The sequence below is a fragment of the Linepithema humile genome, chromosome 6 (assembly GCF_040581485.1).
Source record: "Linepithema humile isolate Giens D197 chromosome 6, Lhum_UNIL_v1.0, whole genome shotgun sequence".
Lineage (NCBI taxonomy): Eukaryota > Metazoa > Arthropoda > Insecta > Hymenoptera > Formicidae > Linepithema > Linepithema humile.
This window is the reverse complement of record NC_090133.1, coordinates 14,459,630-14,486,348: the sequence shown is the minus strand read 5'-3', so window position 1 is coordinate 14,486,348 and position 26,719 is coordinate 14,459,630. Positions and strand designations below refer to the sequence as shown.

At 43.7% G+C, this 26,719-nt stretch overlaps 2 protein-coding genes and 1 pseudogene across 2 annotated transcripts; 2 read left to right on the top strand and 1 right to left on the bottom strand.

Moving 5' to 3' along the window:
* Nucleotides 1–7,180: 7,180 nt before the first annotated feature.
* On the top strand, nt 7,181–9,036 carry LOC137000616 (uncharacterized). The gene has a single exon (XM_067357789.1). The coding sequence runs from the start codon at nt 7,361–7,363 to the stop codon at nt 8,432–8,434; it is 1,074 nt and encodes a 357-aa protein (XP_067213890.1). The 5' UTR covers nt 7,181–7,360; the 3' UTR covers nt 8,435–9,036.
* A 1,184-nt stretch (nt 9,037–10,220) lies between these two features.
* On the top strand, nt 10,221–11,069 carry LOC137000620 (uncharacterized; annotated as a pseudogene).
* Nucleotides 11,070–12,726: 1,657 nt separating this feature from the next.
* Nucleotides 12,727–14,295, bottom strand: LOC137000615 (uncharacterized). The gene has a single exon (XM_067357788.1). It carries the CDS (start codon nt 13,885–13,887, stop codon nt 12,796–12,798), a length of 1,092 nt encoding a protein of 363 aa, XP_067213889.1. The 5' UTR covers nt 13,888–14,295; the 3' UTR covers nt 12,727–12,795.
* Between the last annotated feature and the right edge of the window lie 12,424 nt (nt 14,296–26,719).

The following is a 26,719-nucleotide window of genomic DNA, read 5'->3' as shown; positions in this document are numbered from 1 at the left end:
ATCCTTCAATGTTTACTAGTTATCTCGATCCTCGCGTCTCTCGCGTCCTCGCGTTATCTCGAGTGTCGCTCCTCGATACATCGGCCCTCGGTGACGCTTTTTCGAGGTGACCCCGGTCTCTCTTCTAGCAGCTGCCGTTAACGCCCTTCGCGGCTTTTTCCATTTCCGAGTCCGAACCTTCTCTGAATCGGCCGGGAACTGGCCAGGTTCCGACCGGATTCTCCTTTCCTGGCTCGTTACGGCAGCTCCTTTTTCGGTACTCCACCCCGGGTCTCCGGTGTGTGAGAGCGCGCTTCCCTCTCGGGCGTCATTTCTCTCGGTGCGTCCACCGGCCTCGATATGCTCCGAATCTGAAACTTGATCTTCGGTAGTGACTGTGTCTGGAGTCTAATGGTATAAGAAAGGGTATTCTTACGTGACCTTGTTCCAGATCTGTCTACGCGCTGTCCGGGCCTCCGTCGTCCCGCCTGCAGAGTCCCTCGCAGGTCCCACGAAGGCTGCTCCACCTCAATTACAAAATGAGAGTTTGGCTATTCACTACGACTTCGCGCAATCCTCTACAACGCTCAAAAAAAAGAATTAAGAGGGAGAGGTCATCGCCCCTCGCGGTGGGGTTTCCGACCTCAAATTTCTCTCCTCGATCGGGCTTTCTCGCCCTTGTGACGGACCTCGAAAATGTCACGTCACAAGTCGCTAGAACGATAACGTTCGACGATTACACTTGGTGTCTCAACAACGAAATCGAGCTAACGCGGCGTCAATCGTGTATCCGCTCAAAGATGCACGCAGTGTACACCATATCGGAGTCGAAGCTCGCGCTCAATCTGTACGATGATAAGCGGTACGTTGTATCCGATTCCACTGATACTCTGCCGTGGGGGCATTACAAGATACAAATGTAGTGTTAGTATTATATCTATAGTTTATATATTGTACATATATTGTTTATACACTAGTGTTAGTATTTATGTTATATATTTAATAAAGAATACCATTGTATATATATAATTGTTTATTGTTCAATAAAATTTTTTACAATACATTGTCTTTATTTCCACGAATTATGCGAATTATCGAATCCCAACCATTTTACAAACACATTATTAACCTTTTGACGCAACACATTCTCCACGAGATAAACGTCGGGTTGAGCGGTCTTGAGCAATTCGTATTCGTAAAAGCCTCCGGAGACTAAATTTCCGCGATAATCCTTAATCAGATATGTCACAGGATTAGTTCGTTGCACCGCGACAATCTTAAATACTTCCGTAGACCAATTTGGCGTGTAGCCTTTCTCGAATAGTCTTGAATTTGCTCACGCGCACCGGATCGCCCACCTTGAATTTCGCTAGCGCGGCAATTCCCAATAAACATTAGGCCATTCTATGTACGTCCTATGTATATACATATATGTATATTGTATATTCTATATATATACAGAAAATGTAAAAAGTATATAAAGCGCATATCCTATGTATGTGAAATAATTACCACATGTATGTACATAGGATGTCCATAGTACATACATAGGTATATTTCAAAAATATGCAGTGTACATTCGTGGTATATACATGGGGTGTATTCCGAGGATATGCAGTGCACGTTCGCAGTATGTACATAGGATATATTCCGAGGATGTGCAATACACATTCGTGGCATGTGCATGAGGTACATTTTATGTATGTACATAGTATATACAATACGTTTTTTGATAATAAACAATTTTCATTTATTCGGATATTTATCTACCCAATTTTTGAACAATTAGTTTATCTAAATTCCCTGTGTTGGGATTCAGATATTAACTGATAGAAAAAGTTATTACATCTTCAAATTGAAGACTTCAATATTATTACTCGTCTTTTGCAAGTTTTATATATTTTTCATGATTAAAACTTAAATACGAGATAGATAGCGCATAATGCGTCACATAGCGGCAAGCGAACGAACTAATAACTAATTCTATGTATATCCATACAATATCCTATGTATATCCATAAATGTACCTACATCAGCGTATATCGTATGTATGTACGTTACATGTATTATATACACATAAAATATACAGAGGTATATTCTATGTATGTATGTACAGGCAGCGATCTCGTTCAAATATACATTCTATATATATTCATAAATGTACCTACATCAGCGTATATCGTATACAGGGTGTCCCAGACTTACCGAATAACCGATTCAGGGTAGACTCCTGACGTTGTTCTGAGACGAAAGTTCCTTTGGCAAAATGTCGAGGGTGTCGTAATTTCGGCGTTATAAAGAGCAAAAGTTCTCCAATCGATGCGCTGAATTTTCCCGCGCTCAGGGACATCGCACATCAAAGGAGCCCCGTGCATCGCGCAACGATTGTTTCGATCGAGCGCGTTTCTCGCGATTGTTCACGCATTCACTGTTCACTGTTTCACAGTACTCCACAAGAAAAATGGAGTCAGATCCGCCGGAGACCTCGCCGGCCAGTGCACATTGATTGCTCCGTATTGACGTAAGGCGCGGTAGGTCATACCTCGCAGTGCTCATATCGATTTTCTATCGCGGGAGCGCACGATGCTTCACGCTAGTGCTTGACAGTTCCGCGCGCGTGTCGTGATTTTGTACAATTCGATGAGCGATCAGTCTGTCCTTTTTTGTCGGTCATACGAATGTCAATGTCGCGAAGAAAGTGTCGAAAAGTGACGCGACGATAGCCTCGCCACACACGTGCGCGAAAACGCGTCGCGTGTTAAACGCGAGATACGCGGATAGATAAATCTTACGCGGAGTGCGCCCGTGCACTGGCCGGCGAGGTCTCCGGCGGATCTGACTCCACTTTTCCTGTGGAGTACTGTGAAACAGTGAACAGTGAATGCGTGAACAATCGCGAGGAACGCACTCGATCGAGTCAATCGTTGCGCGATGCACGGGGCTCTTTTGATGTGCGATGTCCCTGAGCGCGGGAAAATTCAGCGCATCGATTGGGAAACTTTTACCCTTCATAACGCCGAAATTACGACACCCTCGACATTTTGCCAAAGGAACTTTCGTCTCAGAACAACCTCAGGAGTTTATCCTGAACCGGTTATTCGGTAAGTCTGGGACACCCTGTATATGTATGTTACATGCAGGATTGGGAAGCAACGCGTTACTTGTAACGCCGTTACCGTTACAATTACTTTTTTTCGGTAACTGTAACGGTAACGGCGTTACAAATTTTTTTTGTAACGAAAAAAGTAACTTTGTTATATTTTTCGGTAACGAGTAACGAATTTAACAGTTATTTTTATCGTTACATTTTTCAAATTTACTCTATATATCTATGAATTTATAGAAAAACTAACAATAAGAAAACTTTTTAATTTATATTTACAGCATCTAAAAATTTTTAAGAAAGCTGGTTTACAACTTATAAAAAATTTTTCTTATTTAAAATATCTTATTATCAAAATTATTACTTTTATTATATATTATTAAAATTATTACATTTTATATTAATAGCAATATCATTATTAAAATTATATTATTTTTGTTACTTTAATGAAAAATAATGTTTAAAAATTTTTAATGTTTACTGTAAATTTGTAGTGTTTAATTTAATCTTGTATTAGAAAAATTGTGCATAAAATTTGTATTATATATAAAAAAAGTAACGGAAATTGTAACGATTCGTTACTTTTTGAGTAACGGCAACGGTAACGAGTTCTTTTTTAAAATTGGTAACGAGTAACGATAACGAGTTACTTTTTAGAAAAAAAAAAACGGTAACGGTAACGAGTTACTTTTATAAAGTAACTTTTCCAACCTTGGTTACATGTATATACATGGAATGTACACGAGGTATATTCTATGTATATACAGGCAGCGATCTCGTTCGAATATACATTGTATGTATATCCATATGATATCCTATGTATATCCAGAAATGTATCTACCTCAACGTATATCGTATGTATGTACGTTTGATGTATATACATGGAATGTACACGAGGTATATTATATGTATATACAGGCAGCGATCTTGTTCGAATATACATTCTATGTATATCTATAAGATATCTTATAGATATCTTATATCCTTAAATGTATCTACATCAGCGTATATCATATGTATGTACATAGTATATACAGTACATTTTTTTCACATTATGGATATTTCATGTATATACATAGGATATCGAATGTTTACTGGGTTTTTACTCTGTTGTACACCGTGGCCAAGAGTCTCTTCGCGATCTCGGGAGTGACATCGATCGGTCGCATACCGATTGTTCGGTGTTTACAATTGTTGTGTTCCGAGACTAATCGCTGTAAATCGTCGATCCATCTGTACGATCCATTGAGCGTAAAAAATTTCCACATCTCGTTCTTTAGCGTGCGGTTGAATCGCTCCACCACCGAGGCCTTCATAATCGAATACGTCGAGTAATGATTGATGTCATGTTTCTCGACAAGTTTCCGAAAATCTCCGTTGTAAAATTCTTTTCCTTTGCCAATTTTTCGAAGTTCTTCCGTTATCTCAAAATATCGTGAAAAACGCTTTGCTCGCTTCAATTCCTCCTTTGGTTTTTAACGGAATGGCCCACGCGTACTTGCTCAGCACATCGATAACGGTTAGAATGTAGTTGTAACCGTTGTGTTAAGTTCATTCACGAGCAATCTTTTCTCCAAACTCGCATTGTTTTTCATTTTGATTCTTTCAGTTCGTTCTTTATTTTTCCATGAAGCTGCATAATATTATTTTTTTAAACACTATGAAAATCTTCAATCTCTTGATTAATTATCTGACTCATCAATTGCTTATTTTAACAATTTTTCTGTTTATTTGCGATATATCCTCATTGGGGAGAGCCCTCACATCATTAATTGCCGAATTTATGTGATTTTCCATATCTTCGATAATAGTCTTAAAGCGACGATCCAAGTGTAACTTGTTGACGGCATCGGTGTCGACTTCGGGGCTGGCGAGATGTTTGATTATACGCGACTTGGCGTCGAAAATTTGGCCATTCACGCAGAGACTATTTTCTCGTCGTAATTTCTAGAAACTCCACCGCTCCACCGCGCTTTTTCTCTCTTCGCATCACCTTTTACAAACTGTATTCCAAACTTATTGATAGACATTCCTGCAGCATTGTACAAGCGCTACTGGCGATAGTCGAAAAGCTGTAATCAATTTATAATCAGACCCGCTTCCCGCAGTTCCTCGATTATCGACAGAAACTCGTTGTCATGAGCGTTGTTTCCCGCCTGATGGGAGGCATCCAATAATCGAAGACGATCGACTAATTCGTTCGGATCATCCCAGTGCACGTAGTCGACCGCGTTGTTGGTCACGGTCATGGTCTGCGGTGTCATGTTTCGTCTCGTGCTACACTCGGGTAATGCGTGACGAGTCATCACACCTCCACCTCTCTTGTTGAGATGCATCAGAGGCGCAATGATATTTTTATATTTGTGCCCTTTATTTCCCAAAACAGGTAAATGCGCGTTATGGCCGCGTCTGTGAGCGTTTGTCGCCAAGAGTATGCTCTTGTATTTCTGTTTATCATCCTCCGTGTACACCACATCGTCGTCGGGATGTCTTTTGAATATTAATTCATACAGACCGGGCGTACCAGTGTATTTAACGTCAGTAGTTATACTATGGGGGTTCTAACCCATGGAGCAATGAGGGGGTGCGCGAGTGAAGAGGGGAAGAGGGGTATCGGATAACAGTGGAGGGGGTAATGACGTCTTCGTTTTTGGAGGAGAGAGGGTAAATGTGTAGTGGTAGGGGTATCAGATTACAATAATTCCCGGAAAATAAGGATTGTTAATACAAATCGCGAGATAAGGATTCCCGGAAAAGATAAGAATTGTTTATTGGAAAGAGAACTGTTTATTGGTGCAGGTTTTTTTTTTCTACGCATCAAAGTAGAACGCCATGTTGTCGGAATCATTATGTTTATAATATGCAGGTTCGTGCAGAGTTACGGATTGCGTCATCGCTGTATTTTAGAACAAAGAGGCAGCATTTGAGCGCCGTTTCTTAGAGGGTGTGATAATGATTGTTAATACAAATTGTAGGCATCGCCATGTTGCTAGATGCGTCATCGTGTTTGGAGGAGAGGAGGTAATTTTGGAATGGTGGGGGGTATCAGATCACAATAATTCCCGGAAGAGATAAGATAAGGATTGTTAATGCAAATATGAACCATCGATAGTTTTAATCAATGTCGTGTGCAACAAGCGGGTATATAAAGCAAGTGAAAAAGAATAGGAACCATCAGTCGTTCGAAATCATTGAGAAAATCACTAGTTCGCTGTGACGTTTACTAGCAACGATGTTTTGCACCATGTCAACCGTGAATAATTAGATCAACGAACAGCAGAGTGCGAAGAAGCTGCAATTACCCAACGAGTATGTTGTTTCTTTAGCCACATCTTTAAACTTAATTGTTATACTTTTAAACTAACAATTTATTTTTTCACAGAAAACAAAAAAGTAATATGTCAAAGATGGAAAAAGAATCATCTAGGATCTTGGTTAGAAGATACCCGTTGACAAAAACCAGTTACAAATATCTCGACATCGGAATCAACGTCTCAACGCCGAGCCGTGTGGAAATCGCTCTCGGTGACAACCATGGCAAGGAGCTACGTCTATCATACGACGTATGGAAAGAACTCATGAATCAACGGAGCATCATCGCCAGCTTCTTTAAGAATGATGCGGACGAAGCACCGTCTCAGACCGTTGGACACTGCATGTTAAGTTTTGGAAAAATGAACAACCTAAAAGTAATGCGCCTGGCAACATCAGCATTATGTTTAATCATGTCAAACCGAACCGTGTGTAACATGTTTGCACTTGAATATTGCGTAGACTGTATCAATCATTCGTTGAACAACATCACTGGTACGGTTGATGTCAAGTTCGCACACTTTTCAGAAATCGCGAGGAATGCGAAGGACCCCGATCACGTGGCGATTCGCAAAAGCGATTTATTCGATAAGAATAATATAATTGATTGTGAACTGGTGACTCAGGTCTTTGCGGAGTTGTAACAATACATATTAATAAATATTATTTCAACTGTAATTAAAATTTTTTATTATTTTTCCGTGCCATCTTATCCGCTATACCGACTTATCCTACAACGCGCGCATCAAAGTAGAGCGCATGTTGCTAGATACGTCATCGTGTTTGGAGGAGAGGAGGTAATTTTGGAATGGTGGGGAGTATCAGATCACAATAATTCCCGGAAGAGATAAGATAAGAATTGTTAATACAAACATGAGCCATTGTTATGCTTATAGTTAGTGTCGTGTGCAACAAACGGGTATATAAAGCGAGTGAGAAAAATATGAATCTTCAAAATCATTCGCAATGGAGAAGGAGCGCGATCTTACCGTACGAGCAGCGAATATCAAAACGACGGGAGAGTTCCTTTCATGGGACTACGAGTGCAACGAGTACCTCGATTCTCTCAAGGAACAATGTCGCAAGAGACAACGCACCGGAGTAGTCAACTCTCTGGTGGCGCAAATTGCGCGTCTGGAGGGTGTGAGGGACACCCTGCACGAGCGTTTTGTGCCCGTCGGTACCAGATACGGTGGATACGAGAAGAAGGGCTACACGTGGAAGGAGATCGAGACGGCGTTTAGGAACCGTGTGCTGACGGGTGTGGTTGTCAATCGCGAATACATCGATCCTCGTGAATTTTTTGAAAATGTAAAAAATACGGTTATCGAGCGGATCCAGGGCGTCATGGCGGAACACAACAGCGTCAAGATTAACACCGCGTTCAACGGGGAATTCGTCGCGGGCGACAAGACTGCCGTGAAGACCATCGCCACCAAAAATTGCGAGTTGTTTCCCACATCCGATCTCAACGAGTGGTACACGCGGCACGTGGAGGATGATATTCTGGCGGCTTTGGAGGAGTTTCAGGAACGCGATAGCGGATGGGCGTTGTCGCGTATCCTGAATCTCACCGTCAATGTGAACAAGTTCAATCCTCTGCACGCGGGATGCCACATCGAGTTACCGTGGCAAATTATGCTAAAAAGGGCTGTGGTCAACGTGCAATCGACGGACAATGCATGTTTCGCGTGGGCGGTGGTAGCAGCTTTACATCCGGCGGAAAAGTACCCGGAAAGAGTATCGCAGTACCCGCACTATTCAACGGTGTTGAATCTGTGCGGCATCGAGTTCCCCGTGACGCTGTCACAAATATTAAAGTTCGAGAAACTAAACGCCATCTCCGTCAACGTCTTCACCACCGAAGACTCAAAAATCGTCCCTCTGCGGCTCGCCGACGACAAAAAGGAGAAGCACGTCAACCTGCTCTACGTGCGTAAAAACAACGATGCACACTTTGCGTGCATAAAGAACCTGCCGCGGTTGGTGAGCTCACAACTGAGCATGCACAAATGTAAAAAGTACATTTGCGATCGGTAAGTAAAAACACATTTATAGAATAATTCGAAACTTTATTCACAGTATTAATCATACAAATTATTACAGGTGTCTACACTACTTTTATACACAGGAGAAATTATCGGCGCACAGCATCGACTGCGGCAAGATAAACGATTGCGCCGTCGTTCTCCCCAGCGAGGACAAAAAGTGGTTGACGTTTCACCACTATAGTTGGAAGGAGCGGCTCCCGTTCGTAGTGTACGCCGATCTCGAATGTACGCTCGAGAAAAAGGAGGATCAGGACGGTACTACTTACGCCTACCAACATCACAGAGCCTTTAGCGTAGGATTTTATGTAAGTTGCACGTACGATAATTCTTTATCTAGTTTTAAGTCGTATCGCGGTGAGGATTGCGTGACGTGGTTCGTCAACGAACTTCACGATTTGGCGCGCCGTGTGAAAGCGATCCTCACCACCGTCGTCCCCATGGCGGATCTTACGCGGGAGGAATCGGAAAAATTCCGTAGCACCGCGACGTGCCACGTGTGCGAGAAACCGTTTACACCGGACGATACGCGGGTGCGCGATCATTGTCATCTCACCGGGCGTTACCGCGGTGCCGCGCACTCGTCGTGCAATCTAAATTACAAAAGACTCCCACGTTATCCCGGTGATATTTCACAATTTATCCGGTTACGACGCGCATTTCATTATTAAAGACGTTGCCAATGCCTTTGAAGGCAACGTCGAATTGTTACCGCTGACGAAAGAGCGATACATTTCTTTTACAAAAAATGTTAAAGATACCATGGATCAAAAATCAAAATTGTGTATAAAATTACGGTTTATTGATTCGTTTAAATTTCTCAGTACAAGTCTCGACAAATTGGCATCATATTTAACTGTAGATGAATTAAAAATTTCACGATCGGAATTCAATCATTTATCCGCGGAACATTTCAATTTGCTTACTCGGAAAGGTGTGTTTCCCTACGAGTACGTCGACAGCGTCGACAAGCTCCGGGACACAAGCCTGCCATCGCGCGAATCGTTTTACAGCTCGCTCACCGGAGAAACGGTATCCGAGAGCGATTACGCGCACGCGACAAACGTCTGGCAAACATTTTCAATCGAAGATCTAGGTCAATACAGCGATTTGTATCTAAAAACTGATGTTCTTTTGTTGGCGGATATTTTTCAAAATTTTCAAAACATGTCTATAAAGAGTTACGGTTTAGATCCCGCTCATTACTACACTCTACCGGGATACACGTGGGACGCTATGATGAAGTACACGCGTGTAAAATTCGAGTTGCTCACGGACATCGATATGGTACTGTTTGTCGAGCGCGGTATACGCGGCGGTCTCAGCCAATGCTCCAACCGATACGCCGCCGCCAACAACAAATACATGCCATCCTACAACCCATCGGAACCGTCGTCGTACCTAATGTACTATGATGTAAACAACTTGTACGGGTGGGCAATGTGTCAACCGTTGCCTTACGCCAAATTTCGATGGGTCGATGATGTCAAAAACTTTAACGTAATGTCCGTTGCATCCGATTCGGCTACCGGTTATGTGCTGGAAGTCGATCTCGAGTATCCGGTGAATCTTCACGACGCGCACACTGACCTACCGTTCTGCCCGACGCGCGATAAGCCGCCCGGCAAGCGGGAGACCAAGTTACTCGCCACGCTGTGCGATAAGCAGCGTTATGTCATCCACTACCGTAATCTGCAGCAATGCGTTCGACACGGCCTGCGAATTGCAAAGATTCACCGCGTACTGCAATTCGCGCAATCTCCGTGACTCCGCGGATACATAGAACTGAATACACAGTTTCGGACACGGGCGAAAAATGATTTCGAAAAAAATTTGTACAAATTGATGAACAACGCGGTTTTCGGCAAAACCATGGAGAATGTGCGAAATCACACGGATGTCCGGCTCGTTACACAGTAAGATGGTCGGTACGGAGCGGAGGCTATGATCGCGAAACCGAATTTCCACAGCCGAAGCGTGTTCTCGGAGGATCTAGTCGCCGTAGAGTTGCGAAAACTCGAAGTGAAATTCGACAAGCCGATCTACGTGGGTATGTGCATCTTCGACATATCCAAGACCTGCTTGTACGAGTTTCACTACGAGTACATGGCGCCTCTCTACCGCGACAATTGCAAAATTATGTATACCGATACCGACAGTCTGATATACTTTCTGCACTGCGAGGACGCGTATCGGGATATGAAACGCGATATATCCAAATTCGACACGAGCGACTACTCCGAGAACAACGCTTACGGTATGCCGCGCGCCAACAAGAAAGTACCCGGTCTGATAAAAGACGAGAACAACGGCGCGATCATGACGGAATTGTCGGACTGAGAGCGAAGATGTACGCGTTGAGAGTCACCGGACAAAAAGATGTCAAAAAAGTTAAAGGCGTTAAGAAAAACGTAGTCGTGAGAACGATAACGTTCGACGATTACACTCGGTGTCTCAACGACGAAATCGAGCTGACGCGGCGTCAATCGTGCATCCGCTCAAAGTTGCACGAGGTGTACACCGTGTCGGAGTCGAAGCTCGCGCTCAGTCCGTACGACGATAAGCGGCATGTCGTATCCGGTTCCACCGACACTCTACCGTGGGGACATTACAAGATACAATTGTAGTATTTTTATGTTGTATATAGTTTATACATTATATTATTTATATTGTTTATACACTAGTGTTAATATTTATGTATAGTTTAATATTTTATGTATTATTATCGTTGTTAGTTTTAAATGTATATATTGTAGTAATAAAGAACACCATTGTATATATGTATAATTGTTTATTGTACAATAAATATAGTTTATTACAATACATCGTCTTTATTTATCCAAGAGTTGTGCGAATTGTCGAATCCCAACCACTTTACAAACACCTTGTCGTCCTTTCGGCGCAACACCTTCTCCACGAGATAAACGTCGGGTTGTGCGGTCTTGAGCAATTCGTGCTCGTAAAAGCCTCCCGCGACCGGATCTCCGCGATAATCTTTAATCAGATACGTCACAGGATTGGTACGTTGCACCGTGGCGATCTTAAACACCTCCGTCGACCAATTCGGCGTGTATCCTTTCTCGAATACAGTTTTGAATTTGCTCACGCGCACCGAATTACCCACCCTGAATTTCGCCGGCGCGGCAATTTTTATATTACCGTACACGGTGCTCAAGAGTCCCTTTGCGATCTCGGGAGTGACATCGATCGGGCGCATACCGATCGTACGATGTTTACGACCGTTGTATTCCGAGACCAATCGCGGTAAATCGTCGATCCACCTGTACGATCCCGTGAGCGTGAAAAACTTCCACATTTCGTTCTTCAACGTGCGATTGAATCGTTCCACCACCGAAGCCTTCATAACCGAGTATGTCGAATAATGATTGATGCCGTGTTTCTTGACAAGATTTTGGAAATCTCTGTTGTAAAATTCTTTTCCATGGTCAGTCTGCAAATTTTTCGGAATTCTCTCCCTAAATATCGCGGAAAATGCTTTGGACGTTTCGATTCCACCTTTGGTCTTAAAGGGCATAGCCCACGCGTACTTGCTCAACACATCAATAACGGTTAAAATGTAGTTGCAGCCGCCGTTGGATCGCGAGTACGGTCTCATCTCGACAATGTCAGCCTGCCACAAATCGTCGTATCCTTTCACGACGACTGGCCTACGCGTAAAGTTTCTTCTCGCCGGTGCGTGGAGCTCGTCCACGAGCGATCTCCTCTCCAGGCTCACCGCTTCCTTGTCGCTCATTGCGATTCGTTTCGCTTCTTCTTCATCGCCTCATCGTAGTATTCGATGAAATTTTTTCTCACAGCTCTACGAAGATTGTGAATCTCTCGCTCGACAAGACTCTTCGTCTCTCGCTCGCGATCGACGAGTTTTCCATCGAGTCGCGCTACACTCTCGTCGAGGAGGCCTCTCAGATCGTGAATCTGTCGTTCCAACGCCACGTATCTGGTCTCGATGTAATCGTCGTGGTCTCTCTTCCAGGTCCGCTCGGTATTCTCCGAATCTTCGAGTCTCGAAAGTACTTCTCGCTTAAAATTTTCACAGAGCATACGATTTCGATTCTCACGATCGCTCATAAGCTTGAGGTGATGATCCAGATGCAGCTTATTGACGGCGTCGGTGTCCGCTTCAGGGTCGGCGAGATGTCTGATCACGCGCGACTTGGCGTTGAAAACCTCACCATCCTTGCAGAGACAATTCTCGCGCACGTAATTCTTCGAGACTCCGCCGCTCTGTCTCGTCACCCTGGCACTTCCTCCTCCTAGCTGTAGTCCGAATTTGTTGATAGACATTCCTGTAGCATCACACGAGCAATACTGGCGATAGTTGAAAAGCTGTGATCAATTTATAATCAGACCAGCTTCGCGCAGTTCCTCGATAATCGAGAGAAACTCGTTGTCGTGCGCGTTGTTTCCCGCCTGACGGGAGGCGTCCAGCAATCGAAGGCGATCCACCAATTCGTTCGGATCATCCCAGTGCACGTAATCGACCGCGTTGTCGGTCACAGTCATGGTCTGTGGTACGTTACACTTGGGTAACGTGCGACCCACACCTCTCCTGTCGAGATGTGCAACACCTCCACCTTTCTTAGATATCAGAGGTGTGATGATATGTTTGTATTTATATCCTTTGTTTCCCAAAACAGGTAAATGCGCGTTATGACCGCGTCTGTGAGCGTTAGTAGCGAGTAGTATGCTCTTGTACTTTTGTTTGTCATCCTCCGTACACAGCGTATCGTCGGGAAGTCTTTTGAATATTAATTCAAACAGGCCGGGTGTGCCAGTGTACTTCACACCGTCCACGATCACATTGTCGTCTCTATCAATGTCGAAGACCTTGTCTCCGAGAAACGTTCCCGCATCGTTGAAGTATACACCGTACACGTTGTCGATCCCTCTCTTCTTGTCACCGCTCAAGAGCTCCCCAATGTACTCTTGACCCAGCGGACCCATTTGGCCGTACAGAGCTTCCCGACCATCGGACGTTTGCATCGTCTGTCTCACGGATGTTACGAAAGACGGGTCCGTGGTTTCGAACACGTTTTCGGTCGGTAAATATGTCGGCGCTTCAAACACCAATTTTTGCGGCTGGAACGGAGTCGAGGCTTGTATCGGTGGCGTCAATGGGGTCTGTATCGGTGTCGTCAACGAGGTACGTTTGATTTTCTTCTTCTCAGAGCTTGTCCGCTTTCGTTTGATGTCCGGTTCGTTTTTAATCTCGAGATCGTCAACCGAATCATTGTCACCCTTGATGTTCTCGACGATTCGTTTCAACGGCTCTACGATCGGTTTCAACCGTTTCTCCAATTGCACCTCTTGCTCCACTCTACCCGTCTTCAACGTCCGATGCTTCTTGCGAATCGACTCGCTCGTACGAGCGATTTCCTTCGCGATCTTCTCCCTCTCGTCGATATCTTTCGTGTCGAGCGTCATCGTCAACGTCTCGAGAACAACTAACCATTCCGCGGTACCGCAAACTCGTTAAAACCACGTCTGTAACATCCATCGTTAATCGCACTATCCTTGTCTATCACTAAAAATCCGTACTTGTGCTGCCAACATGCGTGACACAATGTACCGAAATCTTCGTACGTCATGTCCGTATTCACATGATCGTTGTAGACGTGCTTAAGGTTTGTTCCATCCTGCTTGAATATTACGAGTAAATTCGCGTTGTCGCGCACGAGATGTTTCGGTATTTTTGCATACGTTTGGCACAGATAAAAACAATCGACCTTCGAATGTCGACCCATAGCAAAGTACTCGCGTATCGCATTCTGCTTGTCGCACGCTATATCGTCGAAGACGAATACGGAATTCGGTAACGCCTCGCTGTGCGGTACAATTGTGTTGTCCGAGAATGTAAAGTAGCCGATTTCATCGATCGATCCGAGCAATCTTTCGAGATATCGATACTTTGGTTGATTCAACGATTTCGAGTACACGTACACGTTTTCGAAACGTACACCGTTCGGACTTTCCAGCAGACTAATCATTACATTGGTTTTACCGCAATTCAAGGGACCGCAAATGATACCGCGTATCGTGTTTGGCAGCATTTTACCGTGTCTGCACGCCTTCTCACAAACCCCTTGCGTCTTATCATCCATGTTTTTCACACGGATCGTGTACGGTTGTTGTACAAATTTCATTTTTTTTTTACCAGACTCTTTCTCATCCTTGTTATTACGCGACGAGTGCGCAGCATCGGTTGTTGGAAAGAGCGGTGCTCGGATATTTGTCGCTAGATCTAAAATATCTCTATTTCCATACATGATTCGGACATTATCCTGAAAAAAAAAATATTGTTTCAAACACACGATTAGCGATACACGTTTGCGACATTCACCTCCTTCCGTTCCTTCTTATTATCCCGGTTATTCATTGTACTTTGTCGTCCGACAAACTTTGATATTCTACTGGTTAATGATCGATACGCGCCTCCTATTTATAGGTGAGCGTTGTCGAAACACACCTCAGTTGGAAATATGATTTACACGCGATACGTTATAATTCGCGCTCTATGAAACGATACAAGGGTGCCGGTTTACTGAACAGTGTGATAAATCGACTACCGTTGGAGCTGCATATACCCGGCTACCAATTTTGCGGGCCGGGGACTCGTCTGCGGAAACGACTCGCGCGAGGGGATCGAGGTATCAATCCGTTGGACGCGGCGTGTCACGATCACGACATCGCGTACTCGCAAAACCGCGAATCAGCGGACCGCCACGCAGCCGATCACGTTCTCGCCGATAAAGCGCGGGTGCGGATCACCGCTGCGGACGCGACTCTCGGTGAGAGGGCTGCTGCTACCGCCGTATGGGCTGCTATGAAAGCAAAGACGAAATTGGGGATGGGTATGACAAAGAGAAAGAAGAAGAAGACCAAGAGGAGAACGCTTCCGACGGCGAAACGCGGTGGTATGTTACCGTTGTTACCGCTCTTGGGAGTCATCGGTTCGCTTGCCGGTGGAGCGGCGGGTGTTGCAAAGGCGGTGAACGACTCTAAGGCCGCGCGACGACAACTCGAAGAGACGAAACGTCACAATAAAGCAATGGAAGGACGGGGGATTTATCTCGCTCCGTACAAGCGGGGCAAAGGATTGAAGAGAAAAAAAAAACGTCGAAAAAACGATAGAGATGCCCGCGGGTGCCACCACCAATCTACAGTTGTTACAAATAGCGAAGCGTATGCGAATACCGTATTTCCGAGGTGTCTACATGCGTAACGCTTTACCCGACAAGATACATAAAAATGAGAGCGGTATGGTGAATTTGGACGATGTCGACGGGCCGGGCACGCATTGGGTGGCGTACGCCAAGAGAGGCGATCGCGCCGTATATTTTGACAGCTTTGGCAATTTGCAACCGCCGAAGGAGCTTACACGCTACCTCGGAGACACCAATACAACGATAACGTACAATCGTACGGTCTACCAGACGTACGATCAAACGATCTGCGGACAATTGTGCCTCCTGTTCCTCCAGAAAATAGATATAAAAATCGATCCGCCATCGATCGACATCAGTCGTCGATGGAATCTCGGCAATGTCGCTGACGCTCACTCTAAGCGGTAAAAGCAGCGTTCTCACGGTGGATTATTTTCCACCGATAGACTTGAGCGATGGGGACTACGAGCTCGGCCTAACCACGATGGAGACCTACAACACGATTCCGAACGTGACGGTAGCGAACAATAAATTTTATTTCGACGACAATGACGAAGAAATTACAATTCCCGAAGGATCGTACGAATTGGACGCCATTGCTTCTTATCTGAAACGCGCGATACTGCAAAAACGAGGAAAAAGTGAAGAGCAAGATTATCCATTGTCACTTCGTCCCAACGTTAATACCATGAAGAGTGAAATCATGTGCGCTTTTCGAATAAATTTCGCCAAACCGAATACCATCGGACCGCTGTTTGGATTTTCGACGGGTCGTATACTGGAACCGAGAAAGTTGCACGAATCAGATTCCTCGGTAAACATTGTCAACGTAAACATTATTCGAGTGGAATGCAGCATAACCACGGGTGCGTACGCCAACGACAGGTCGGTGCACACGATACACGAATTTTCACCGAACGTGCCTCCGGGATATAAAGTCTCGGAAACACCGGCGCAAATCATTTACCTTCCGGTCATCGCGAGGAGCGTTACCGATATCACCTTGCGTGTGGTGGATCAAGACGGACGATTGATCGATTTTCGCGGAGAGGAGATTACCATCAGACTGCACTTGCGGCGACGTGGTGCGAGGAAATGCTCGTGTTGAACGAACAGCGAGTGATTGAGAGAACAACGAAAATTGGGAAAACATCGCCATTCAAGAGGCTCAGTACGACGAACGTAAACTTTTTAAAATCGTTGGGATTCGTTGTGAGAAACGTTTAAAGAGATGGATATACTCGACATCGCTGACGAGCCCGTCTTCGACGAGCGTATCGTGAAATATGAGATGCACACGTACAATCCGTACGCTAACACGACGTTGGGACACAGCGACGAGATACGAATACCGATACAGCAACAGGATTTGTACACGTTACCGTGTGAGAGTTTTCTCTACGTTGAAGGAAAACTCGTTACTTCTGCCGATGAGAATAGAGATAACGTGTGTATAATGGGAAATAATTGTGTCGCGTTCATGTTTGATGAAATGCGATACGAGCTCGACGGAGTTGAAATCGATCGTAACAGAAACGTTGGAATAACGAGCACGATCAAAAACTATGTATCGCTGACGACGGAGAAGAGCAAGACGCTGAAATACGCATCGTGGAATCCGGATGGAAATCCGTTGCTCGATGGAAACTTTAATTTTTGCGTTCCGCTCAATACTCTTTTAGGATTCTGCGAGGACTACAAACGGATTGTAATCAACGCTCGTCACAAACTTGTATTGATACGATCGCGCAACGATAATTCTCTCGTTGGACGAGTCGGTACGAATCCAACGATCGAACTACTCAAGATACAGTGGCGAATGCCGCATGTATCTCTGAGCGAAGTCAACAAGCTGTCTCTTCTTCGAACTTTGGAAAGCGGAAGATATCTGAGCGTGTGCTTCCGTTCGTGGGATCTGTACGAGTTTCCTCTGCTGCAGAATACAACGAAGCATTCCTGGGCGGTCAAAGCTGCGACGCAATTGGAAAAACCGCGATACGTAATCTTTGCTCTCCAAACCGGTCGAAAAAACGTACTGTCTGAAAACGCTACGCAATTTGACGCTTGTAAACTCACCAATGTGAGACTGCATCTGAATTCAGATTTTTATCCGTACGACGACATGAATTTGGATTTCGACAAGAGTCGATACGCTATACTGTACAATATGTATGCGCGTTTCCGCAAAGCCTATTATGGACAGGACGATACGTATTTGGACATCGATGAATTCTCGAAAGCCGGTCCGTTCGTAGTCATAGATTGTTCGCGACAAAACGACTCTGTCAAGAGCGCCACCGTTGACGTGCGAATAGAATTTGATTGTAAGGAAAATATACCGGTCAACACCACCGCCTATTGTCTCATTATACACGATCGAATGGTCGAATATAATCCACTGAACAACATTGTGCGCAGACTCGTGTGAAAAGTTATAAATTAGACGTGTGCGAATGGGAACGTCAGTTTTCCGACGGTCGACGACGATGTCGAACGTACCAATTTTCGTCTACTTGCAAGGTTACGCGTTCAACAACATTTTTATCGTGAAAGAGGTAGCGGTACTTCGAGATGGCGAAACGCTATCTCATTACGTATTTCGTGAACACGTACCGTGGTATCTGTTGACGAAATCGGAAAAATCGCTGGCGTGTTGGTTACGGATACACCACCACGGCTTCCGATGGGAAGATGGACACGTCTCGTACAGTCAGATGAAAAGTCTTATCAACAATGCCATTGGTACGGAACCGTCTCTGATATACGTGAAGGACTCGAGAAGAAAAAGTGGTTGTGCGAGATTTTGGAAGATGATGTAGAGATTGAAACAATAGATGCGGATTACGAAGATATCGCACGCCTGACGAACTTGGATGTAATCGGAACCTTGCGCTGCGCGTATCACACGAGACATTGCGCTATGCGGAATGTTTGCAAATTGTACAAGTGGTGGTTTGAGCGTAACAAACGTGTAAAACAACTATGATTTATGCTAATAAAATGATGTGTATCACACTCGTATGACTTTTATTCCACCTTTTACCCATCACATAATCCACCATATAATATGGTCTTTCGCTTATCTCGCAGTAAAATAGGACGTTGAATAGGATGTGGAAAGAGTCTGGTAAAAAAAAATGAAAAATTAATTTATTTAATATAAATAATATTTATTAAAAAACTAAAAAAAATATATGTACATTTGAGCGAACAGAATTTTTTCAATTGCATAAAAATGTTCTTCCGACGCCTTTCCACCACCGCCGCATCGATATCCCTCCGCTTGCCTCATTTCCTCCGTTCTTTCCTCGCGAGGAATCGACTGGCGAAACCGACGACTTCGAAAGCGCGCCGCAGGAACCTCGCCCGACCAAGTTTTCCTCCGACTCTTCTTCTCCACCACCACCTGTTTAAACTGCAAAAAGTCAAAATTAAAAATTAATGAATTAATTAAAAAAAAAAAAAAAAAATTTGAGTATGAAAATATAAAATCGAAAAATTTGTAGTGTTAAATCCACTCACCTCTCGATTTTCTTCTTTTTACTTTACTCCCCCGTTTGATAATTGTAATCAGGAGAGTAAGAAATCACAGGGGGGCTGTATCCTGTGAAAATTTTATTGTTTAAAAAAATAAAATTCGAGCATAAAAGTAACTGTAAAAATTTTCAATCTTTCTTACCTCTGTCACCCATTCCCCATCCGTCTTGCGCGTAGCCTTCCTCATCCCCTCCTTCATAATACCTCTCCTCTTCCTCAGTCTGTAATTCTTCTTCCTGCTCTTCCTCCTCCTCGCGAAGTGAGCTCGTCGATTCGTCGCTCGCGAGATCGACGAGCTCAAGCGTTAGAACAATTCGAGCGCGAGCTGAAACATTAAATTTTTTTTGTAAAATTTCCTAATATAAAATCGATGCTGTTATTTTATTTCATATAAATAATGTATGCAGCGACTTACACGAGGGTCCGGCTTCGTCGCTCATGAGATCGACGAGCTCAGGCGTTAGAACAATTCGAGCGCGAGCTGAAACATTAAATTTTTTTTTTGTAAAATTTCCTAATATAAAATCGATGCTGTTATTTCATATAAATAATGTATACAGCGACTTACACGAGGGTCCGGCCTCAGGCGAGGTATCTGCTCGACGTCTTACCCCGAGACGTCGAGTAGCTCGCTCGTCACGGTTTTGACGCGTACCACGCACCACACCCTCCACCACCATGGTTTTTTTAGATGTTGAATGTTGTAGCGTTCCTAAAAAAAAAAAAATGATTTTAATTTTTTAAAACTTTGTTTTAATATTCATAATACAAAAAATAGAAACTTACCATTTTTTACCGCACCATGATAGCAATTCGACAGCCTGATGATATAGCCTCCCGCATCCTCTTCCTCGTTGTCGTTGAACGCTCGCCTTGTCTCGATTATTTCGCCAGCAATAATCAAGAGCTGCAGATAAATCGAAAAATGTCCCAAACGGAATAAAACCGCGAGCACCGCACTAGGGCACGCACCCGCAAACTTTGCGAATACCGCATAATTATTATCGTCGTTGTCGGATAACGATGATAAATAATTATCGATGCATAGCCCGTTTAAGTTACACGCCAATCGCAAACACGAATCAATAATTTTCCGCAAACTAGACATTTTTAAAACAAATAACCAGCTCCCGGATGATTTCCTACGTTCCACTCGAGCCTTGAGAAGTTAATACGTCGATGCAATAGTTAATCCCGGCTTATATACCCTTACATCAAAGATGCCGCTAAATCTTATTATAATCTAATTATGTTCACAGATAGCTAACATTCGTATCGATATCCACTATAGTTTACAATAATATGTCGACGACGAGATAACTCGCTCGACAGTAGCATTTCCTTTTCGAGGAACAGTAATCGTGGATCTAAGGTTTCGCTAGGACGATAGGTGCTAAGCTATTCGTCGCTAACTAACATTCGTATCGATATCCACTATAGTTTACAATAATATGTCGAAGACGAGATAACTCGCTCGACAGTAGCATTTCCTTTTCGAGGAACAGTAATCGTGGATCTAAGGTTTCGCTAGGACGATAGGCGATAGGCCAGCGTATCATATTTCCATTTATTCAACGTCTATCGTACGTCTTTGAACCTCTATCGAACGTCTATCATACATCTTTTAACGTATTGTTGAACGTCTTACGTACAACTTTTAACATCTTTTGTACATCTTTTCAACATTACTTAAACCACTTTTAACATCTATCAAACGTCTTTTAACGTTTATTACTACAGCAAAATTGACGTTTTTGCGTCGAGCTGTATATAAGGTGTGCGGAAGAGAGAAATTTATCAGTTTAAAGTGTGCACGCGGTGGAGAAAAAAGTATAGAAAATGGAGCGTGATCAGAATAGAAAAAATTCCGAATACGAGAAGTGTAAAGATTGCGGAGTGTACCACAAGCCGATAGCTGTGGTTGAGCCTCGTCCGAGGACGACTCAAGCGCCTCCCCCCGTTCCCCCTCGTAATCGTGAAAGGCGTTAAAGGCTCGGTTGAAACAATTTTTTTTTTGTAAAAAATGTTGTATAGATGAAAAAAAAATATGAATAAAATTTGTTAATACTAATCTTATTGCGATTTTTTTTCTCCTTTCACCTACCATCCTTAAATTACATATTAAGTTTAGATTAGAGTTCCTATTAAATTTATATTTTACCGCGGATAATTTGTATTAAGAAGAAAACATAAGTATATTATTGGTGTTTAGAATAAATGCATAACTTAAATAATTCACTTTATATTATTCGTCACAATTAAAAGAAAAAAAATGATAGTCACTGGTTCGTTCGTTTCCTTCTATCGTGTAGTGTAACATGACGCGCGCGCTTATCTCGCAGTAGGATAGGTCAGTGAATAAGATGAGGCACAGGAATAATAATTCAAATTATTTTATTGATAAATAATATTTATTAAAAATAATTAGTTCCGCATACATGGTTCAGTGTTGTATACTCCGTTATCCCGGTTCTGCAAAAACATTGTTCATTCTTTTCTTGCACTGAGGTGTTGCATACTCCGTTCTCCCGGTTCTGCAAAATGTGTACGATCGATGTTTGATGTTGAGGAGTTGTGTGTACTTTGTGCAAATGTATCGATGTCGGCACCTTCTTTGGATGCATTTTTCTAATTTTTTCCAGTATCGCTGATCTATACTGCTTCGGTATCATATAATATATGTAGTCATAATAGTGTGAAGAGATTCTTGATATTAGACTATCCTGAGCGCATAACGAGCACAACTTTTCCATCAATATCGGCAGGATAGATTCTATTAAAAACGTCGAAAATTCCTCCTCGGAATATTCTAGTACACTGTCGTCAATTTCACTCGTCCATTCGATAAATTGTTGTCGAAATATAGTATCCGGAATATATGGTTTAATGAATGCAGGAAATGTTGTATACTTTTCAATTATTTCCTCACTGTTTTTATATTTCCTTCTACATTCCCGACATGTTGTTAACCAATCTGTGAGAGTACTCAGATTTTCCTCTCGTAAGATAAGACTGTCTTCCATCTCTGTAATAAATAAAAATTATTAAAATAAAAAAATATCCAATTAGTTATTACGCATTCGAAAAATGTGTATTAAAGATATTTTAAAAATGTGTACTTTACCTATTTCAGTTTGCACAGAGTGCAATCTTTCCTGTACGGTGGGGGCCCGTCGATGTGGTCACGCTGCCACGACTGGTTGTAGTGCAACGAGCACCGACGATAACCTTGCACTTCCGGATCCGCTCTTAAATGATCCGGTAGCCTATCCCACACGTGATCCACAAACCGAGCAAACTTGCTTAATAAAATCACCTTCGGCACAAATTCTAACTCCACTGCTGTTAAATTGAGAATATCGCGTTCATCCGAGAGTGCGATGAACATTTCGACTGTTATATCACTCGTTCTTCGCGGGCCTTATATACCCGCTTGTTGCACACGACATTGATTAAAACTATCGATGGTTCATATTTGCATTAACAATCCTTATCTTATCTCTTCCGGGAATTATTGTGATCTGATACCCCCCACCATTCCAAAATTACCTCCTCTCCTCCAAACACGATGACGCATCTAGCAACATGGCGATGCCTACAATTTGTATTAACAATCATTATCACACCCTCTAAGAAACGGCGCTCAAATGCTGCCTCTTGGTTCTAAAATACAGCGTTGACGCAATCCGTAAATCTGCACGAACCTGCATACTATAAACATAATGATTCCGACAACATGGCGCTCTACTTTGATGCGTAGAAAAAAAAACCTGCACCAATAAACAGTTCTCTTTCCAATAAACAATCCTTATCTTTTCCGGGAATCCTTATCTCGCGATTTGTATTAACAATCCTTATCTTCCGGGAATTATTGTAATCTGATACCCCTACCACTCCACATTTACCCCTTCTTCTCCACAAACGAAGACGTCATTACCCCCTCCACTGTTATCCGATACCCCTCTTCCCCTCTTCACCCGCGCACCCCCTCATTGCCCCATGGGTTAGAACCCCCATAGTATAACTACTAACGTCGTTCACAATTATGTTATTTTTATCAATGTCAAAGCGCTTGTCTCCTAGCTGCGTTCCCCCGTTGTTGTAATACACTCCGTAAACATTATCAATATTGTTATCACCGCTCAAGAGAGCTCCGATGTACTCTCGCCTGGCCCAAATGGCTGTACAGCGCTTTCCGACCATCGGACGTTTGCATCGTCTGTCTCACGAATGTTACGAAAGACGGGTCCGTGGTTTCGAACACGTTTTCGGTCGGTAAATTTGTCGGCGCTTCAAACACCAATTTTTGCGGCTGGAACGGAGTCGAGGTTTGTATCGGTGACGTCAACGGGGTCTATATCGGTGTCGTCAACAAGGTACGCTTGATTTTCTTTTTCTCAGAGCTCGATCGCTTTCGTTTGATGTCCGGTTCGTTTTTAATCTCGAGATCGTCAACTGAATCATCATCACTCTTGAAGTTCTCGACAATTCGTTTCAACAGTTTGACGACTGGCTTGAAATGCTTCTCCAAATCTATCTCCTTCTCTATCCTTCCAGCCTTCAACGTCCGATGTTTCTTGCGAATCGATTCGCTCGTACGAGCAATCTCCTTCGCCAACTTCTCACGCTCCTCGATATCTTTCGTGTCGAGCGTCATCGTCGACGGTTCGAGAACAACTAACCATTTCGTGGTACCACAAACTCGTTAAAACCACGTCTGTAACGTCCATCGCCAATCGCACTATCCTTGTTTATTACAATGAAACCGTACTTGTGCTGCCAACATGCGCGACACAATGTACAGAAATCTTCGTACGTCATGTCTGTATATACATGATCGTTGTAGACATGTTTAAGGTTGGTACCATCCTGCTTGAATAAAATCAACAGGTTTGCGTTGTCGCGTATAAGATGTTTAGGTATTTTCGCGTACGTCTGGCACAGATAGAAACAATCGACTTTGGAATGTCGACCCATCGCAAAGTATTCTCGAATCGCATCCTGTTTGTCGCAGGCTATATCATCAAAGATAAATATAGAATTTGGTAGCGCCTCGCTCGGAGGTATCATGGAGCAATTATCCGAAAATGTAAAGTTACCGATGTCTTCGATCGGTCCAAGCAATCTTTCGAGATATCGATATTTCGGCTGATGTAACAATTTCGAGTGCATGTACACGTTTTCGAAACACACACCGTGCGGACTTTGCAACAGACTCAACATTACGTTTGTTTTATCGTAATTCGAAGGACCACAAATGATACCGCATATCATGCTTGGCAGCGTTCGACCGTGTCCGGATGCGCAAGCTCTTCCCACCCGCGTCTTATCGTCCATATTTTTCACACGAATCGTGTACGGTTGTCGGACAAACTTCATTTTTACTGATTAACGTTCGATGCTTGCATGCTATTTATAGGTGTGCGCAGCTCGAACATTCTTCAGTTGGAAAAATGTTTTTTGTACTGACGGACGATATTTTACATTTGTCAGCCGAGGAGTTGCGATTTATACCGAAAGTGATTCTTCTACAAAACTTTTGTCGGTACGTTGAGCGTCTGTGGGAGAAACTTCCGGAACATTTAAAAGCGGATCTGGAGGTGCAAGATTATCGTTCGTGTCTCAAGCATTACAATCAACCGTGGCAGCGCGACCACATCGACGGGCCCGCGCCATATGTTAAAGATTGCACTTTATGCAATTTGCGGGTGGAGGACTCTTCAATCGCGCGATAAGCGCGCTACCGTTCGAAGTGCACATACCCGGCTATCAATTTTGCGGTCCGAGAACTCGTCTGCGGAAACAACTCGCGCGCGGAGATCGAAGAATCAATCCGTTGGATTGTCACGGCCTGTCGCGATCACGACATTGCGTACTCGCATAGCAGCAAACTAGAAGACCGACACGTCGCCGATAAAGCGTGAAAACGTATCATCGCTGAGGACTCGACTCTCGGAGAGAGGGCCGCTGCTACCGCTGTTTGGGCGGCGATGAAAACAAAGACGAAATTGGGTATGGGAATGGCGAAGAGAAAAATGAAGAAAAAGGTGAAAAAGAAACTGCTCCCGGTAGCGAAACGCGGCGGTATCCTACCGACGTTATTACCGCTTCTCGGCGTTATCGGTTTGTTGGCCGGTGGAGCGGCGGGTGTCGCCAAGGCGGTGAACGACGCCAAGGCTGCGCAGCGACAACTCGAAGAAATAAAACGTCACAATCGTGCTATGGAAGGACGCGGACTTTATCTCGGTCCGTACAAACAAGGCGCAGGAGTATCGCGGAGGAAAAAAAACGTCGAAAAAACGATAAAGATGCCCGCGGGCATCACCACCAATTTACAGTTGTTACAAATAGCGAAGCGTATGCGAATACCGTATTTCCGAGGCGTTTACATGCGTAACGCTTTACCGCACAAGATATACCGAAACGAAAGTGGTATCGTAAATTTGGATAATGCCGATGGACTGGGCACGCATTGGGTGGCGTACGCCAAGAGAAGCGATCGCGCCGTGTACTTTGACAGTTTTGGTAATTTGCAACCGCCGAAGGAAATTGTGCGTTATCTCGGAACCGACACAACGATAATGTACAATCGCACGGCTCATCAGACGTACAATCAAACGATCTGCGGACAACTGTGCCTCTTGTTCCTCCAGAAAATAGATATAAGAATCGATCCGTCATTGATCGATATCAGTCTAGAATCATGTCGCTGACGCTCACGCTAAGCGGTAGGAGCAGCGTTCTCACGGTGAATTATTTTCCACCGATAGATTTGGGCGATGGAAAATACGAACTTGGTCTAATCACAATGGAGACCTACAACATGATACCAAACGTGACGCTGGCGAACAACAAATTTTACTTTGACGATAATGACGAGAAAATTACAATTCCCGAAGGATCGTATAAAATGGAAGACATCGATGCGTATCTAAAACATGCAATTTTGCAAAAACGAGGAAAAAGTGAAGATGACGATTATCCATTGTCAATTTGTCCCAACGTTAATACCATGAAGAGTGAAATCAAATGCGCTTTTCGGATAAATTTCGCTAGACCAAATACCATAGGACCGTTGTTTGGATTTTCAACGGTTCGTATACTGGAACCGAGAAGGTGGTACGAATCAGACTCCTCGGTAAACATCATCAACGTAAACATTATTCGAGTGGAATGCAGCATTACCGCGGGTACGTACGCCAACGACAAGTCGGTGCACATGATACATGAATTTTCACCGAACGTGCCTCCGGGATATAAAATCTCGGAAACGTCAGCGCAAATCATTTACCTTCCGGTCATCGCAAGGAGCATTATTAATATTACGCTGCGTGTGGTGGGTCAAGACGGGCAATTGATTTTCGTGGAGAGGAGATTACCATCAGACTGCACTTGCGGCGACGTGGTGCAAAGAAATGCTCGTGTTGAACGAGAGAAAAGCGTGTGATTGAAAAAAAAATTTACCAATCAAGAGGCTAAGTACGACGAACGTATCGTGAAATATGAGATGCACACGTACAATCCGTACGCTAACACAACGTTGGGACACAGCGACG

Coding starts and splice junctions, on each gene's coding strand:
- LOC137000616 (XM_067357789.1), top strand. CDS start 7,361: ATGGAGAAGGAGCGCGATCTTACCGTACGAGCAGCGAATATCAAAACG.
- LOC137000615 (XM_067357788.1), bottom strand. CDS start 13,887: ATGACGCTCGACACGAAAGATATCGACGAGAGGGAGAAGATCGCGAAG.